Source organism: Aethalodelphis obliquidens, unplaced genomic scaffold (assembly GCF_003676395.1).
Source record: "Aethalodelphis obliquidens isolate GAN/ISIS:26980383/991018 unplaced genomic scaffold, ASM367639v1 scaffold1, whole genome shotgun sequence".
In the NCBI taxonomy this organism is placed as follows: domain Eukaryota; kingdom Metazoa; phylum Chordata; class Mammalia; order Artiodactyla; family Delphinidae; genus Aethalodelphis; species Aethalodelphis obliquidens.
The window spans coordinates 58,469,009-58,485,577 of NW_020837945.1; the positions used below are offsets into that span (position 1 = coordinate 58,469,009).

General features: G+C 39.7%; 1 protein-coding gene across 6 annotated transcripts in view; it reads left to right on the forward strand.

Moving 5' to 3' along the window:
* The window catches only part of TMPRSS7 (transmembrane serine protease 7), a 56,646-nt gene that overhangs the window by 30,799 nt on the left and 9,278 nt on the right, over positions 1–16,569 (forward strand). For 5 of the 6 annotated variants that reach the window (XR_003432440.1, XM_027104534.1, XM_027104516.1 and 2 more), the window contains 4 exons: positions 8,181–8,287; positions 11,433–11,569; positions 14,033–14,140; positions 16,236–16,346. Coding sequence is in view for 5 of the 6 variants with exons in the window: in XM_027104534.1 (XP_026960335.1) it covers positions 8,181–8,287; positions 11,433–11,569; positions 14,033–14,140; positions 16,236–16,346 (463 nt within the window). In the remaining variant the exon portion in view is untranslated. The remainder of the gene's footprint in view (positions 1–8,180; positions 8,288–11,432; positions 11,570–14,032; positions 14,141–16,235; positions 16,347–16,569) is intronic. The other variant, XM_027104524.1, reaches the window with a different exon arrangement.

A 16,569-nucleotide genomic window follows, 5' to 3' on the forward strand; every position in this document is an offset into this window, starting at 1 on the left:
AAAGATTTATGTCAAAGAGTGTTCTTCCTATGTTTTCCTCTAAGAGTTTTATAGTGTCCGGTCTTACATTTAGGTCTTTAATCCATTTTGAGTTTATTTTTGTGTATGGTGTTAGGGAGTGTTCTCATTTCATTCTTTTACATGTAGCTGTCCAGTTTTCCCAACACCATTTATTGAAGAGACTGTCTTTTCTCCATTGTATATCCTTGCCTCCTTTGTCATAGATTAGTTGACCATAGGTGTGTGGGTTTATCTCTGGGCTTTCTATCTTGTTCCATTGATCTATGTTTCTGTTTGTGTGCCAGTACCATATTGTCTTGATTACTGTAGCTTTGTAGCATAGTCTGAAGTCAGGGAGTCTGATTCCTCCAGCTCCGTTTATTTCCCTCAAAACAGCTTTGGCTATTCAGGGTCTTTTGTGTCTCGATACAAATTTTAAGATGATTTGTTCTAGTTCCATAAAAAATGCCATTGGTAATTTGATAGGGATTGCATTGAATCTATAGATTGCTTTGGGTAGTATAGTCATTTTCACAGTATTGATCCTTCCAATACAAGAACATGGTATATCTCTCTATCTGTTGGTATCATCTTTAATTTCTTTCGTCAGTGTCATAGTTTTCTGCATACAGGCCTTTTGTCTCCCTAGGTAGGTTTATTCCTAGGTATTTTATTCTTTTTGTTGCAATGGTAAATGGGAGTGTTTCCTTAATTTCTCTTTCATCTTTTTCATCATTAGTGTATAGGAATGCAAGAGATTTCTGTGCATTAATTTTGTGCATTGATTTCTGTGCATTAATTTTGCAATTTTACCAAATTAATTGATTAGCTCTAGTAGTTTTCTGGTGGCATTTTTAGGATTCTCTATGTATAGTATCATGTCATCTGCAAACAGTGACTGTTTTACTTCTTCTTTTCCAATTTGTATTCCTTTCATTTCTTTTTCTTCTCTGATTGTCATGGCTAGGACTTCCAAAACTATGTTGAATAATAGTGGTGAGAGTGGACATCCTTGTCTTGTTCCTGATCTTAGAGGAAATGCTTTCCGTTTTTCACCATTGAGAATGATGTTTGCTGTGGCTTTGTCATATATGGCCTCTATTATGTTGAGGTAGTTTCCCTCTATGCCCACTTTCTGGAGAGTTTTTATCATAAATGGGTGTTGAATTTTGTCAAAAGCTTTTTCTGCATCTATTGAAATGATCATATGGTTTTTATTCTTCAATTTGTTAATATGGTGTATCACATAGATTGATTTGTGTATATTGAAGAATCCTTGCATCCCTGGGATAAATCCCACTTGATCATGGTATATGATCCTTTTAATGTGTTGTTGGATTCTGTTTGGTAGTATTTTGTTGAGGATTTTTGCATCCATATTCATCAATGATATTCATCTGTAATTTTTTTTTTTGTAGTATCTTTGTTTTTGGTATCAGGGTGATGGTGGCCTCATAGAATGAGTTTGGGAGTGTTCCTTCCTCTGCAATTTTTTGGAAGAGTTTGAGAAGGATGGGTGTTAGCTCTTCTCTAAATCTCTGATAGAATTCACCTGTGAAGGCATCTGGTCCTGGACTTTTGTTTGATGGAAGATTTTTAATCACAGTTTCAATTTCATTACTTGTGATTGGTCTGTTCATATTTTCTATTTCTTCCTGCTTCAGTCTTGGAAAGTTATACCTCTCTAAGAATTTGTCCATTTCTTCCAGGTTGTCCATTTTGTTGGCATAGAGTTGCTTGCCATAGTCTCTTAGGGTGCTTTGTATTTCTGCAATGTCTGTTGTAACTTCTCCTTTTTCATTTCTAATTTTATTGATTTCAGTCCTCTCCCTCTTTTCTTGATGAGTCTAGCTAATGATTTACAAATATTTTTTATCTTCTCAAAGAACCAGCTTTTAGTTTTATTGATCTTTGCTATTGGTTTCTTTGTTTCTATTTCATTTATTTCTGCTCAGATCTTTATGATTTCTTTCCTTCTGCTAACTTTGGGTTTTGTTTGTTCTTCTTTCTGTAGTTCCTTTACGTGTAAGGTGAGATTGTTTATTTGAGATTTTTCTTGTTTCTTGAGGTAGGCTTGTATAGCTATAAACTTCCCTCTTAGAACTGAGTTTTCTGCATCCCATAGGTTTTGGATCATCATGTTTTCATTGTAATTTGTCTCTATGTATTTTTTTAATTTAATCTTTGATTTCTTCTGTGATCTCTTGGTTATTTAGTAATGTATTGTTTAGCATCCGTGTGTTTGTGTTTTTTACTTTTATTTCCCTGTAATTCATTTCTAATCTCATAGCATTGTGGTCAGAAAAGATGCTTGATATGATTTCAATTTTCATAAATTTACTGAGGCTTTATTTGTGGCCCAAGATGTGATCTATCCTGGAGAGTCTTCCATGCGCACTTGAGAAGAAAGTGTAATCTGCTGTTTTTGGATGGAATGTCCTATAAATATCAATTAAATATCTATTGTGTTATTTAAAGCTTGTGTTTCCTTATTTATTTTCATTTTGAACGATCTGTCCATTGGTCTAAGTGAGGTGTTAAAGTCCCCCCAATATTATTGTGTTACTGTCGATTTCCTCTTTTATAGCTGTTAACAGTTGCCTTATGTGTTGATGTGCTCCTATGTTGTGTGCATATATATTTATAATTGTTATATCTTCTTCTTGGATTGATCCATTGATCATTATGTAGTGTCTTTCCTTGTCTCTTGTAACATTCTTTATTTTAAAGTCTATTTTATATGATATGTTTATTGCTACTCCAGCTTTCTTTTGATTTCCATTTCCATGGAATATCTTTTTCCATCCCCTCACTTTCAGTCTGTATGTGTCCCTAGATCTGAAGTGGGTCTCTTGTAGACAGCATATATATGGGTGCTGTTTTTGTATCCATTCTGCAAGCCTGTGTCTTTTGGTTGGAACATTTAATCCATTCACGTTTAAGGTAATTATTGATATGTGTGTTCCTATGACCATTTTCTTAATTGTTTTAGTCTTGGTTTTGTAGGTCCTTTTTTTTCTTGTGTTTCTCACTTAGAGAAGTTCCTTTAGCATTTGTTGTAGAGCTAATTTTGTGGTGCTGAATTCTCTTAGCTTTTGCTTGTCTGTAAAGCTTTTGATTTCTCCATCGAATCTGAATGAGATCCTTCCTGGGTAGAGTAATCTTGGTTGTAAGTTCTTCCCTTTCATCTCTTTAAGTATATCATGCCACTCCCTTCTGGCTTGTATAGTTTCTGCTGAGAAATCAGCTGTTAACCTTATGGCAGTTCCCTTGTATATTATTTGTCATTTTTCCCTTGCTGCTTTAAATAATTTTTCTTTGTCTTTAATTTTTGCCAGTTTGATTACTATGTGTGTCAACGTGTTTCTCCTTGGGTTTATCCTGTATGGGACTCTCTGCACTTCCTGGACTTGGGTGGCTATTTCCTTTCCCTTGTTAAGGATGTTTTCTTCTATAATCTCTTCAAATATTTTCTCGGGTCCTTTCTCTCTCTCTTCTCCTTCTGTAACCCCTATAATGTGAATGTTGTTGTGTTCAATGTTGTCCCAGAGGTCGCTTAGGGTGTCTTCATTTCTTTTCATTCTTTTTTCTTTATTCTGTTCTCCAGCAGTGAATTTCACCATTCTGTCTTCCAGGTCACTTATCCGTTCTTCTGCCTCCATTATTCTGCTATTGATTCCTTCTAGTGTAGTTTTCATTTCAGTTATTGTATTGTTCATCTCTGTTTGTTCTTTAATTTTTCTAGATCTTTGTTAAACATTTCTTGCATCTTCTCGATCTTTGCCTCCATTCTTTTTCCGAGGTCCTGGATCATCTTCACTATCATTATTCTGATTTCTTTTTCTGGAAGGTTGCCTATCTCCACTTCATTTAGTTGTTTTTCTGGGGTTTTATCTTGTTCCTTCATCTCTTACATAACCCTCTGCCTTTTCATCTTGTCTATCTTTCTGTGAATGTGGTTTTTGTTCCACAGGCTGCAGGATTGTAGTTCTTCTTGCTTCTGCTATCTTCCCTCTGGTGGATGAGGCTATCTAAGAGGCTTGTGCAAGCTTCCTGATCAGAGGGCCTAGTGGTAGGTAGAGCTGGCTGTTGCTCTGGTGGGCAGAGCTCAGTAAAACTTTAATCCACTTGTCTGCTGATGGGTGGGGCTGGGTTCCCTCCCTGTTGGTTCTTTGGCCTGAGGTGACCCAACACTGGAGCCTACCTGGGCTCTTTGGTCGGGCTAATGGTGGACTCTGTGAGGTCTCACCCCAAGGAGTCCTTCCCAGAACTTCTGCTGCCAGTGTCCTTGTCCCCGCGGTGTGCCACAGCCACCCCTCTCTTCTGCAGGAGACCCTCCAACACTAGCAGATAGGTCTGGTTCTGTCTCCTATGGGGTCACTGCTCCTTCCCCTAGCTCCCAGTGCACAGACTACTTTGTGTGTGCCCTCCACGAGTACAGTCTCTGTTTCTCCCAGTCTCCTGTCAAAGACCTGCAATGAAATCCTGCTAACCTTCAAAGTCTGATTCTCTAGGAATTCCTCCTCCCCCAGGTTGGGAAGCCTGACATGGCGCTCAGAACCTTCACTCCAATGGGTGGACTTCTGTGGTTAAGTGTTCTCCATTTTGTGATTCACCCACCCAGCAGTTATGGGATATGATTTTACTGTGATTGCACCCCTCCTACTGTCTCATTGTGGCTTCTGCTTTGTCTTTAGAGATCATGTTTCTCAATGGAAATCATGTAAAAAATAATTTGTGACCTGTTAAATATCTTTGCATTTAATAAAAATGACGAAGAACTGTATGACCTAAGTAACAAAAATATTGACTCAAGTCATGATAAAACCTTTTCTGCACAAGAGTTAATTTTATCATCCTCAATCCTTCTTAGTGACTGGTTTGATTTCCAAATCTACTGAATAACAATAAATTCCCTTCTCAAACTCACTTCTAGCTGAGTTTTTAAGGTCTTATTTATCTGAGAAGGATTAACTCTTGCTCCAACTTAAAGCTCATGTGATTCTTCTCCCGAGCTCTCCTGTCTGTTCAACAAATGTTTGTTGAATATCTGCTGCATGTCAGTCACTGTACAGGGATGCCTAGTAGCAAGGTTACCAAAGTCCTTCTCTCACAGAACTAACAGACTACAGGGCAGGAAGGAGATATTAAATCAATAAAACCAAAAAAGGGCTTTGTGGTTATAATATGTTGTCTACATTTGTTTAGTACTTCAGTGTTTTCAGCACACATAATTTTATTTGCTCTTCAAAGCATACCTCTGATGTAGGAGCAATATTCTGGTCGTTTTATAGACAAGGAAACAGAAATGGGGACAAAGCATTTGCCAGAGGCCACTCCAATAGTAAGTGACCCATGTAGGATTAAAAGGGATCACACCCCCTCCATAAATAAATTCAACAGCCTCTCCTTTTCTGGGCTCCTAAAGATGTTCAGCTTCCCTATCTGTCATAACATTCACTTATCTGAACATTCATCTCCCTCTCTCTTCCTTCTTTTTGTTTTCCAAATAATCAGTTTTGTTTTAGAGTCTTAGAAGAAAAAGTAAAGCAGTCCCTAGAGTTGTTTTATCACAGATGTCATCAGCCCAGCACCACCCAGTTAGGTCCACCAGACATAAGCAGGGATCACTGTGGGCCATGCAAGTTCACCTTCTCATATCACACAGGAAATAGATGGGATTCCCCAGAAGGGAGCCTCTCTTCCATGCTTCTGTGGCAAGCATATTTGCCAAAGAATTTTCCAGTGCTCATCTGAGGTGGGTTCTTGTGTTGTGTGTACACGTGTACACAACCACTGGCAAGTTAGGGGTGACCAAAAGTAAGGTATGTCCTGCATTTTGTTACCATCACTGACTAGAGAGATATTTAAATACAGCAGGTCCAGATCAGAAGAATTCCTCTCCTTACTTGGTTAAAGTTCCCAAAACAAAGGTACAGCATTGGGCAGTGGGAACAGAGAGTACAGAACATAGAGGGAAATAGCGTACTTAGTAGTTTCACGTTTCTCGTTCATTTGTTGAAATAGCTTGCAATCCTTTGTGAAACTGCACCTCATCCATCCATTTATCAAGGACGGTAATATCAGTAGAGTCTCTTGGCCAATCTGAGCACGAAAGTAGAATAGTGTATGATTCTGTGTCAGCGGAATCAGTGTGCAAGGGGACATATTTCCTTTCACTGTGGAGAGGCTTTTTGCTTGGGGTGCATATAAATCCATTTTGTTTCAGCGCTCTGGAACTCAGTGAAAATGCCCAAGCAAGCTTCTTGGTGGAGGATTGCATTGGAATATGTTCTCATGCTAGAAAATTTAATTGATTCCTTAAATATACTTACTATCTTTCAGTTCACATCTTTTTTTCTTTTTTTTAATGTGAAGAAATAACCAAATGACAAGAGTGAAAAAAGTGTGATATGTATTCTCATGAGTCTTGTGAGTCTTATGGTGAATGAAAGACAATCCTGTTCCTCTGGGGTTCCCGACATGGGTTTCCAGGCAGTGCTGAGAAAAGGGAGGCCTTCAGAGAAATGCAGGACTGGTTTGAGTTTCTGGTCTGCGTTGGGAAATTTGCTTGTCTTTGGTTAGTCTAGGTTTCTTCTTCTATAAGATGGGAATCAAATCATACTACCTGCCTAACCATGTTGTTATGTTTAAATCAGTCATAAAGTGCCCAATCCATTTCCTCTCAAAGGTAGACTAAGGCGGGAGAGGAGCTATATTTAAACACAAGTTAGAAAGAAGTACACCATACAGCAAAGAAACTATAACATAAAATATGATGACATAACTGAAAAACCAAATGTCTGTCAGAGCAATAAAAGTCAATGGACAAAACTCATCTGTTAAAGGGATAAGACAGTAGGATTGAATTGCAAAGTATTACCTAAAACTTAACTGTATGCTGTTTTTAAAAGACAAAATGAATTTAAAAAGTGATTTAGTAAAGTTGAAAATAAAAGGATGGGCAATATCATACTAGGCATATGTAAGCAATCAGAAAGCAAGGATCACAGCCTTAATGCCAGACAATGCTGGAATTACGGCATTCAGTGGGAAAAGGAAGGCAATCTGCAGTGACAAAGAGGGCGATCCACATAACGATCTAATTACTACAATTATTTATGCACCAAAGGGTATAGCGTTAATACTCGTAAAACCTATATGAAGTACAAAGAGAAATGGAGAGTGCTTCAATAAGAGATTTTCCTTTCTCTTGGTTCATTACAGAGACAGTGGGGGACAATAAATAAGGCTAGGAAGAGTATTAAATCATACAAATAATGAGTTTGGTAATATATATAAACAGAAATTACCCTTTTAAAAAATGACCTTGGGGCCTTCATAAATTTGATCCCAACAAAATTGTTAGTAAATTAAAAAATTAAAAGCTATACTGCAATAAATAATCTGTTATCTAACTCAGATAGAATTTAAAACCTTGAAAATAGGGAAGCCAAAATTCTGCTCCCTGGAAATGTAAGAACTCTCTCTTAAATAATTCCTGGGCTAAAGTGAAAATTAAAACAAAAATTATGGCATATCAGATGTGACGTATGTGCATGTCATACAATGTCACAACAAGGCCAGTTGCATTGCGTGTGTGTACGTGTGAGTGTGTGTGTGTGTATGCGCTCACTTGTGCACATACCACATAAGTAGCTGCTTCCCTTGTTTGATCTCTTCAGAGAAGATGTAGGGATGACTCAGAAACTTCTGAAATACCAAGGTTTAATATGAAGAGGATGCTGATTCATTCCTCCTTTATCTAAAGAATCAGAATAGTGCCTTAAATAAACTGTCATTATTGTCATCTAAGGAGGAAAGTGTGTAAACTTGCTAACAAGTGGGTGTTTTCAAAGTTAAGCTCACTTACTTGGAGGAAACTGAAACCTAGAGGTGATCTAATGTATCTGTCTCAGCTCATCACACTGGGGCATCACAGCTGCTCCTTGAGCACAGGGTGGGCTGGGGAGGCAGCTCACTTCCTTCTCTGTTGTGCTCTTCTCTTCAGGTCAGTTTGTTCAGGGGAGCTGGTCTACCCCACCAAGGGCCACAGGGCACAGAGAATAAAATGCCCTTAAAATAGCAAGCCCAAGGAATGAGTTCTGAGTAACAAAATCTTAGTCTGAAACATATTCTTCAATTGAGTCATTTTTCTGACTTACGTTTGTTTTTCATAGACTCCCCTATCAACTCTCGGCATAGCACTGAAATTCCATAACTATTCAATAACCAAGAAGAGTTTGAAAGGCTGTGACCACGGATGGTGGGAAATTAATGAGCACATGTAAGTGGTTTCCGTATGTGAAGAATCTAATGAAAAGCCTCACCCAGTAGTTCAAAGCCTTGGATTCCTTTCCCCCAGAGAGTCTGCACTTTACTACTTACAGACAGGGGAACTGAGGACTACAGGAGTTAAATAACTTGCTCAAAGTCACTCAGCTCATAAGAGATTAACCCAGGATTCAAATCCTTATGGCTCCCAAGTCCCTGTTTCCATCACTGCTCTGTACTGCTGGGCTATGGATGTACCTGCTCCATACTTTACAAAAATAATTGGCAGAAAAACCATTGCAGCCATGGAGGAAAATAGTAAATAGAAGTCCTGATGATTACAAAAGCTAAAAACCATTAGCCAGTTCTGTTTAGTAGGAGAAAGAAGCTGAGAGAAATTTAGGCACCTGGGCTTCCCGAACTGATCTAGAAGGTCCTTACTCTCTCCCTTAATTCATCCTTTAGCTGTTGTTATTGTTTACTTGCTTCTAAAGTTATAATAGGTCTTGTATTAAAAAAAAAAAATACAGGATGCCCTGTCTTTGCCAAATAGCTTCTCAGTTTACTTTAAGGAAACTTTTGAAGTTAGCCTGAGGGACTTGTCTGCTAATTCTTTGCTCACAGCTATTCCATGAATGAAACCTTCCCTTTCTAAATGATTTTCCTGAACAACCTTCTTTGATTTCATTTAGACTCTTAGATGACTTGCTAAATAGTCATTGATCCTAGAATCAATGACTTGGAATAGAATTTCCCTGATTTAATGGTTTTCTTGGATCCATTATTAACATGTGGCTTGTACTCCTTTTGGGAGTATTTTTGAATCAAGGGTCTATTAAGTAGGAGGCAGAAGACCTAGGTTCAAATTGCAGCCTTGCTGTTTAGTAGCTACATTAACTAGGACAAATTATTTAATCACTTTGTCAGTCTGTAAAATGAGGTAATGAGGTGGGGTTTTTCGGTAAGAATTCAATGAAATGATGCTTACCACACACCAGAACGTCTTAGCTATGATTAATATGATTAATAGGATTGCTAAGGAAATGACATTGGATGCATAAATACTATGGAATGTGCCCCAAGGCTTTAAAGATACTGCATTTTGGTATTTAATTAGCGGTCCAGAAAACAAATCTTTACAAATCTATTGTAAGCTTGTATGCTTAAAATAAAGCAGTGCTTTGAAAATGAGATGCTTTTTCCCCCTAAGTAGCAACCCCTGCCACCCATGATGTATTGCTGCCAAAATATGAATAGTTTCCTTCTGCAAATACCAGGAAAGCTCTCTGCCCTAAATACTTTCCCTGAAGGACCAGCTCTTCATTTTGTCTTGTGGGTTGGCTGAAATTCTATCAGATTCTTTTGATACTAGTTGTAACCATGGGATTTAAAATGCCAGTCCTTCCCATTATCCATCCTTTTCATTAGAAAGGCTCTGACTGAACTAATTCCTGGCACCTTGCTGCTAAGGTTAGCCTAAAGGCTTTGGGTCTGTCATGGAGAAGGGAGAAAAAGTAATGCTGAGACCAGGAAGCCTAGTGATCTTGAATTCAGAGAACATAGGGGTGGAGTATGAGTGCTCAGGGCAACTAGAATGCAGTATACAAACCTGAAGAAATGGACAGCCTTCCTAAGCTTTTGTCCAGCAAAGTTCCGGAGGGCAAGGCTATTGGTGCGTTAGAAAGTGCTAGGGTTTAGTATCTGGTGAACTGGGTCCTAATGCTGCCTCTGCTTACTAGCTATTTGAACTTTAACAAATTACTTCACCTCTTTATGTCTCAGTTTTCTTAGCTGTCACGTGTCTGCCCACGTAAACTAACACTTGCTGGGTTTCTCCAATCTCTCGCTTTATTTTACTTTCATTTCATAAACCACCACTATGCCCCATTACATACTGTCCCCCTGTAAACTCCAGCCCAAGCATGGTTTCATGCTTGACCCCTTTCCTCTTAACTCCTCTTTAATGTTGAAGTGAGGCTAATCTTTGCAAGAAAACTCTAGTAAATATTAATGGAGAATTCCGATAAAAACTATGAGATACAGATAACAATCATCATGATTTTAGAATGCAGGCTTCTGATCCCAAGATGACCAACTAGAGTAGACTCTGGCCCCAAGAGCTTGACTAGGCTTTCATGCACCTCTCAGATGCTGGCTTCCGCTTAGCCAGGTGGCCACCTGCAGCTGCTGTCTCTTCCTGGTATCTCAGGAGCTGGTTTATCCGCCGATCAGCTCCTGAACTTCAGCCAATTGCAAAAGATTCGTCCTGAAATATACGTGAATGCTTTGAACTGTAAGATGATAGGTTATCCCCGTGCTCTTCACACTGAATGCCAACATCTGATCCATGAAATGTGTGGTTCCCAAATGCTTTGGGGACCTGGAGTGATGGGCGTTAACAGATTCCAGTGGAGGACGTCCCCCTTCAAGCCTAGTGTCTACTGTTTCCCTTTGAGAAACAATAGACACCTGGGAAAGTCTTGCTCACACAAGGCAGAAGCCTAACTCACCATGGGCCCCAGTGTAATCGTACTTCATGTTCCACTAACGGCAGTGCTCATGCCAGGATTACTAATAGGAGGGACATTTGCTCCTAGGTGATGCAAAGCAAAACCAAGGTAGGGGAATATTGCAGCTAGACATCACTATTTTGAAATTTTGCCAAGGACAAGCCCTGAAGTGCATATCAGAGTTCAATTTAGGTTGAAAGATTGTTGTCTTTTGCTTTAAGTGTTGCTGGAATTCTCTGCATGTTTTCAACCTGAGTTCATGGGTTCCACTCTGCCCCGCAGAGAGGTTTGTGGCCAGAGTAGGCAATTTTTTTTGTTAGGCAGTTATTTATGTTCGAAGAAGAGAGAGCCCTAGGAGAATTAAACCTGTATTTCTTCTAATTATAAGTATTGGTGAGGAAAGCAACAGGTAACAGATAGTTGGTAGTAACGCTATTGTTTTATTTAGCAGAGGAGAAAATCAAGGGGGCAGAAGTGACTCAATGACAATCACTTAGCATAGGATGGATAACTACCATCAGCTCTACCATAAGCATCTCCGTTTATGAAGCTCAAATGACCAAAGTATCAGTGAATTCGCTGTTGACAGAAGACAGGAATGCAGTTGACAGCCCTCATGCTGTGTGTCCCCCTACCCTCACTCCTCAGGTACTGCGGCTCCTACATGGACCACCAGACGATTTTCCGAGTGCCCAACTCCTTGGTTCACGTTCAGCTTCAGTGCAGTTCAAGGCTTTCGGACAAGCCACTTTTGGTGGAATATGGCAGTTACAACATCAGTCAACGTAAGCCGGGGATCAGCCCCTTAGAAAACCGTAATGAAGGGTTAAACAGAGGCTAACGCTTTATGGCTCTAAGCGTTGAGAATTTAAGGAATGAAAACTGCTTCTTTATTTCTGCTATTGACTAGTATACTTTTATAATAATACTTAAATAACTATATAGTAAGAACAAAATATATGATAAATATTACATACAATTATGTATTTATTATGCTGAAGTTTAAATTATAGAAGAAATAATATCGTTGTTTGTTACAATTGAAAAATAGTTTCTTACATTATTCCTGAAATGTAGGACAATTTCTTGACTCATTGTTCCTCTTGCTAGCCATAAGCTTTTGTAAATATGAGGTTTACGCCAACATTTGATGGATCGGAGGGCAGCAGCTGCAACTCACTGTGGCTTCTGATGCATAGAAGGACTGGTCTTTCAAGGAGAGTCCAAATAGCGGCCTGCAGAGTGTTGAACTTCACACTGAGAACTGCTGGAACAGTGGCCAGGAAGCGGTCAGCAGAAAAGGCAATGTCTGAGGGAAGTCATTAGTGCTGGAGAGAGTAGATACTGACTCAGGAAATTCTCAACCCGTTTTTGTTTTTGTTTTTTGTCTTAAATGGTAGTCTCTGAGGTTTAATAATCTAATTGTATTTTTTTGTAGTAGAAATTAAAATATATGACAATTCAAATAGGAGGCTTTCGTCTGTATTCCACCTACAGTCACTTCTCCTGCCACTGGGATGCCACTCTGTGCTTGGAGAAACAGTGATTGTGTCTCAACCCATTTTAAAAGGGGGAAAGTAAGAGTTGACCACTTAGGAATCCATGAGGTTAAGTCCTGAGAGAAAGCTCAGTTAGACCCTTCCTTCTTTGCCAATGCTAACATACCTGCTTCTGGATTCAGAATTATTACATTTCTGAATATCAGAATATTATAATTCCCATCAATGATACAGGTAACTAGTAAGCCATCTTATTTTTAACTCTTATTTCAAACCATGGGTATTTCCTAGGAGCTCATGCTCTCCATCGTGTGCCGTTGAGTTAGTGGTTGACCTGACCATGCACCCTCCCCATTCTTTTGCACGAAGCACAGGCTAGGTAGCTAATAAAGAACAGAAATGTATTTCTCACAGTTCTAGAGTCTGGAAGTCCAAGATCAGGGTGCCGGCATGGTTGAGTGAGTGCCATCTTCTGGTCTCAGACTTCTCGTTGTGCCCTCGCATGGCAGAAGGGGTGAGAGTGCTCTGTGCGGCCTCTTTTTTTTTTTTTACATCTTTATTGGAGTATAATTGCTTTACAATGGGGTGTTAGTTTCTGCTTTATAACAAAGTGAATCAGTTATACATATACATATGTTCCCATATCTCTTCCCCCTTGCATCTCCCTCCCTCCCACCCTCCCTATCCCACCCCTCTAGGTGGTCGCAAAGCACCGAGCTGATCTTCCTGTGCTATGCGGCTGCTTCCCACTAGCTATCTGTTTTACGTTTGGTAGTGTGTATATGTCCATGCCACTCTCTTGCTTTGTCACAGCTTACCCTTCCCCCTCCCCGTATCCTCAAATCCATTCTCTAGTAGGTCTGTGTCTTTATTCCTGTCTTACCCCTAGGTTCTTCATGACATTATTTTTTTCTTAAATTCCTTATATATGTGTTAGCATGCGGCCTCTTTTATAAGGCAGGCACTCATCCCATTCACGAGGGCTCTGCCTCCATCACTTATCACCTCCTGAAGGCCCCACTTCCCCCTATCATCACCCTGGGCGTTAGGATTTCAACATATGAATCTGGGGGCTGGGGCACACAAATATTCAGACCACGGCAGAGAGAAAGGATTTATTAGTACTATCATGTTTAGCTATAAGCCCAGGATTAAAGATTCCATTCCAGGGAATGGATCTTTGATGAGTAGCCTGGTTGAAGTGCCCTAGGAGTCCTGAGTTTTGAAACCAGTCATTAATCTCTCTAGGTCCAACTTCTAAGATCAGTGGTTCCTAATACATTTTGCCATAGAGATCCCTTGAAAATGTAATTAAAGGCACCAACCCTCAGAATAATGCATCTGGTCATAGGGGATTCAGAAACACCAGAAGGCCACTTAAATTCCCCGGGGATTCTAAAGACTGCACGCTGAGCATACTGGACTCAAAGGCAGCTTCCAGCTTTCTCTTGCTCCAAGTCTGGGATAAAGCCAGGTTGCTGAGTCAGGGATGGAGGTGTAGGAATTTGTACGTGTGACCTGGCTGCAATGTCGACTCAGAGCTTCTGGTGGATTAGTTTGATTTCTTTGTTCTTAAATACTCCTTTTTGGTCTTTCAATTACCAGCGATAGCTTCGCTTTGATGGAGAAATCGTATAATTACTACCGCTATGTTGCCACTCAGCCACTTAACGATTCACATTTCTTTGTTAATGTGGTCTGGTGACTTTTAGGGACCCACACAGATTTCCTGTGTCTTATTGTCTCTAGCCTGTCCTGTTGGATCTTTTAGATGCTCCTCCGGTTTATGTGTCCCTCAGGCCCAGCGCTGTGATGGAGTAAATGACTGCTTTGATGAAAGTGATGAACTCTTCTGTGGTGGGTATTTAAGCTTTTACTATGACTTTCTTAGGAATAAATAGCTTGTCAGGACCACTGTTGCTGCTGATGCATATCCTGGGTCTTTGTAGCTGTTATCTATTGCCACATAATAAACTATCCCCCAAACTCAGTGGCTTACGGCAATCGTTTGTCCTGGATCACACATCTGTGTGTTGTCTCAGGTAGGACCAATCTGGGCTGGGCTCAGCTGGGTGGCACTGTTTTAAGCTGTGGAGCCTCCTGAGCTTGGTTCTTCTCAGGTTGGGGTTGGTTCTACTCCTCATGGTTCTTTTCCTTGTTGAGCTAGGCACCTGGCCCTGGCAGTGGTAGAAGCAAAGGAGGGGTGACCAAAAATATAAGATTCCTCTTAAGTCCTGGGCTTGGAGTTGGCACACCATCACTTGTGTCATATTCCATCGGTCAAATAGCTGAGGCCACAGTCAAGGGGCAGGGAAGTTTATCCTGCACACTTTGGGGCCGTGGCAAGGGTGGGGATGCATAATACTATCATAGAGAATGAGGATCTATGGTTACTAAGTCAAGCAGCCACAATCTTAAACATAATCCTATTTTAAAGCACGGATCTTCCCTCTAGAAAGAAGTTCAGAATCTGCAGAGAAGTAAACACTTTCAGCGTGCTCATTTATGGAGCACAGGTGTTGAGAATAAAAGAGTTGATTTTTTTTTTTTAACCTGTATAGTTTGCATCAACATCACATTGGTAATAACTAAGTGGTGGGGTATTGGATATTCTTATTTTGGGCAGAGAGTCTCTGTATTGGTTTTTCATTACTATTTGCACCTAATTCCTGAATCTATCTCCAGTTTCAGGGAGCAAAATGGGGAGAATAGTTCACTGGACCATATGACACCACTGGCAACACTTTCTCCTAAAGATCCAGAGTTTAATTCCAATACAATTGCAATGATGAAGCTATTTAATCTTTTTCATATTTTGGAGAAATATTAAAGTTAATATAACTAGCTGAAAAATTATGTTCATAAAAAATAACCTGTAACTCTACACCTTTTTTTTTTATTGACAAAACAAATTAAAACCCTCTTAACTTAGGCTTCATTAACAATTTAAATCTATAGGGTCTTCTATTTCTTAAGAAAATAAATACCATTGTATAGTGATTGAGGTTGCTTTTGTTTCTTATGTTATTTTTATTCCCTACTATTATGCTCCAAATGAAAGTGACTACTGTTACTTCGTAACAAGGACTGTGTTTTAGTAATTATCATATCTCATCATGCCATGTTGGGAGCTATTCTCTAGGAGTTGACTAGGTACTAGATACTCTCAGAGTAAATAAATGAACTATTTCAGGGCAGCAACGTCCTCCCCCCTGATCCTCACAAGACATACCTCTGAAAAAACAGGAGCAGATAACAAAAATGATAACTTTTCAAAAAAACAGAAATGTCTAAGGAATTATACCTTCTAAGAGTGCTTGCTACTATATTGTGTCTGTCACTGGTCTAAAGGCAATTCCCGAAAATATTCCAAAGAAGAAAAATTGTAACAGGTTTACACTGGTATTTCCTAGTTCAGGGAATGAGTGTCTCAGGGTAAAATAATTTTAAAGAGAGTTTTCCTTACCAATAGACTACAAGTCTGTTGTTCTTTAAGATCTCACATTCGTTAATCTAGTCAACAAACTTTTAGTGAGCACCTACTATTTGATCAGGCGCCTGAAGAACAGAGATGAGTAAAACAAAATCCCCAATCTCAGGACACTCCATTTTGTTTAGGAAGGTAGACAAGTCCAATTTAGATAACAGTTTATGATTTTTATTTTCCTTAAAATCTTATGATGCATTTAATTGTAATTAAAGAAACAAACCACCAGAGTTTAATGTATTTCTCCACAAGCAAAAGTCACATCTGACAAGCTCAAAGTGCTAAGAATTACACCAAAATGTAAACATCTGCTTTTCCTCATGGAGGTGTCAGTTTTGAGAAAACACATGTTTTGTTTTGTTTAAGTCATCTTAACCATTTGCACGTTTTGAGGGGCACTGCTGGTCATCAGGGAGTCCCACTGATATCTCAGGCTCACGAGCTTTCTGCCTGTTCTCCTTCCAGCGACTCTTAGACCTGCCTGCAACTCCAGCTCCTTCAGGCAGCACGGCCCTCTGGTCTGCGACGGCTTCAGGGACTGTGAGGATGGCCGGGATGAGCAGAACTGCACTCAGAGTGAGGAGGAGCCCTCTGCACTTTGCTGTTCTTCTAATCAGACTCTTCTAAGCCCAAATCAAAATATCTCTCTTGGGTTAGGGCAATCGACTTGTCCCAGTTTCCCCATGGAAAATCCCGGGTCCCAGGAATCCTCCTGGGCCCAGACAAAGTGGAAGAGTTGGTCACTCTAACGGGGTGGAGTGTGTGTGTGTGTGTGTGTGTGTGTGTGTGTGTGTGTGTG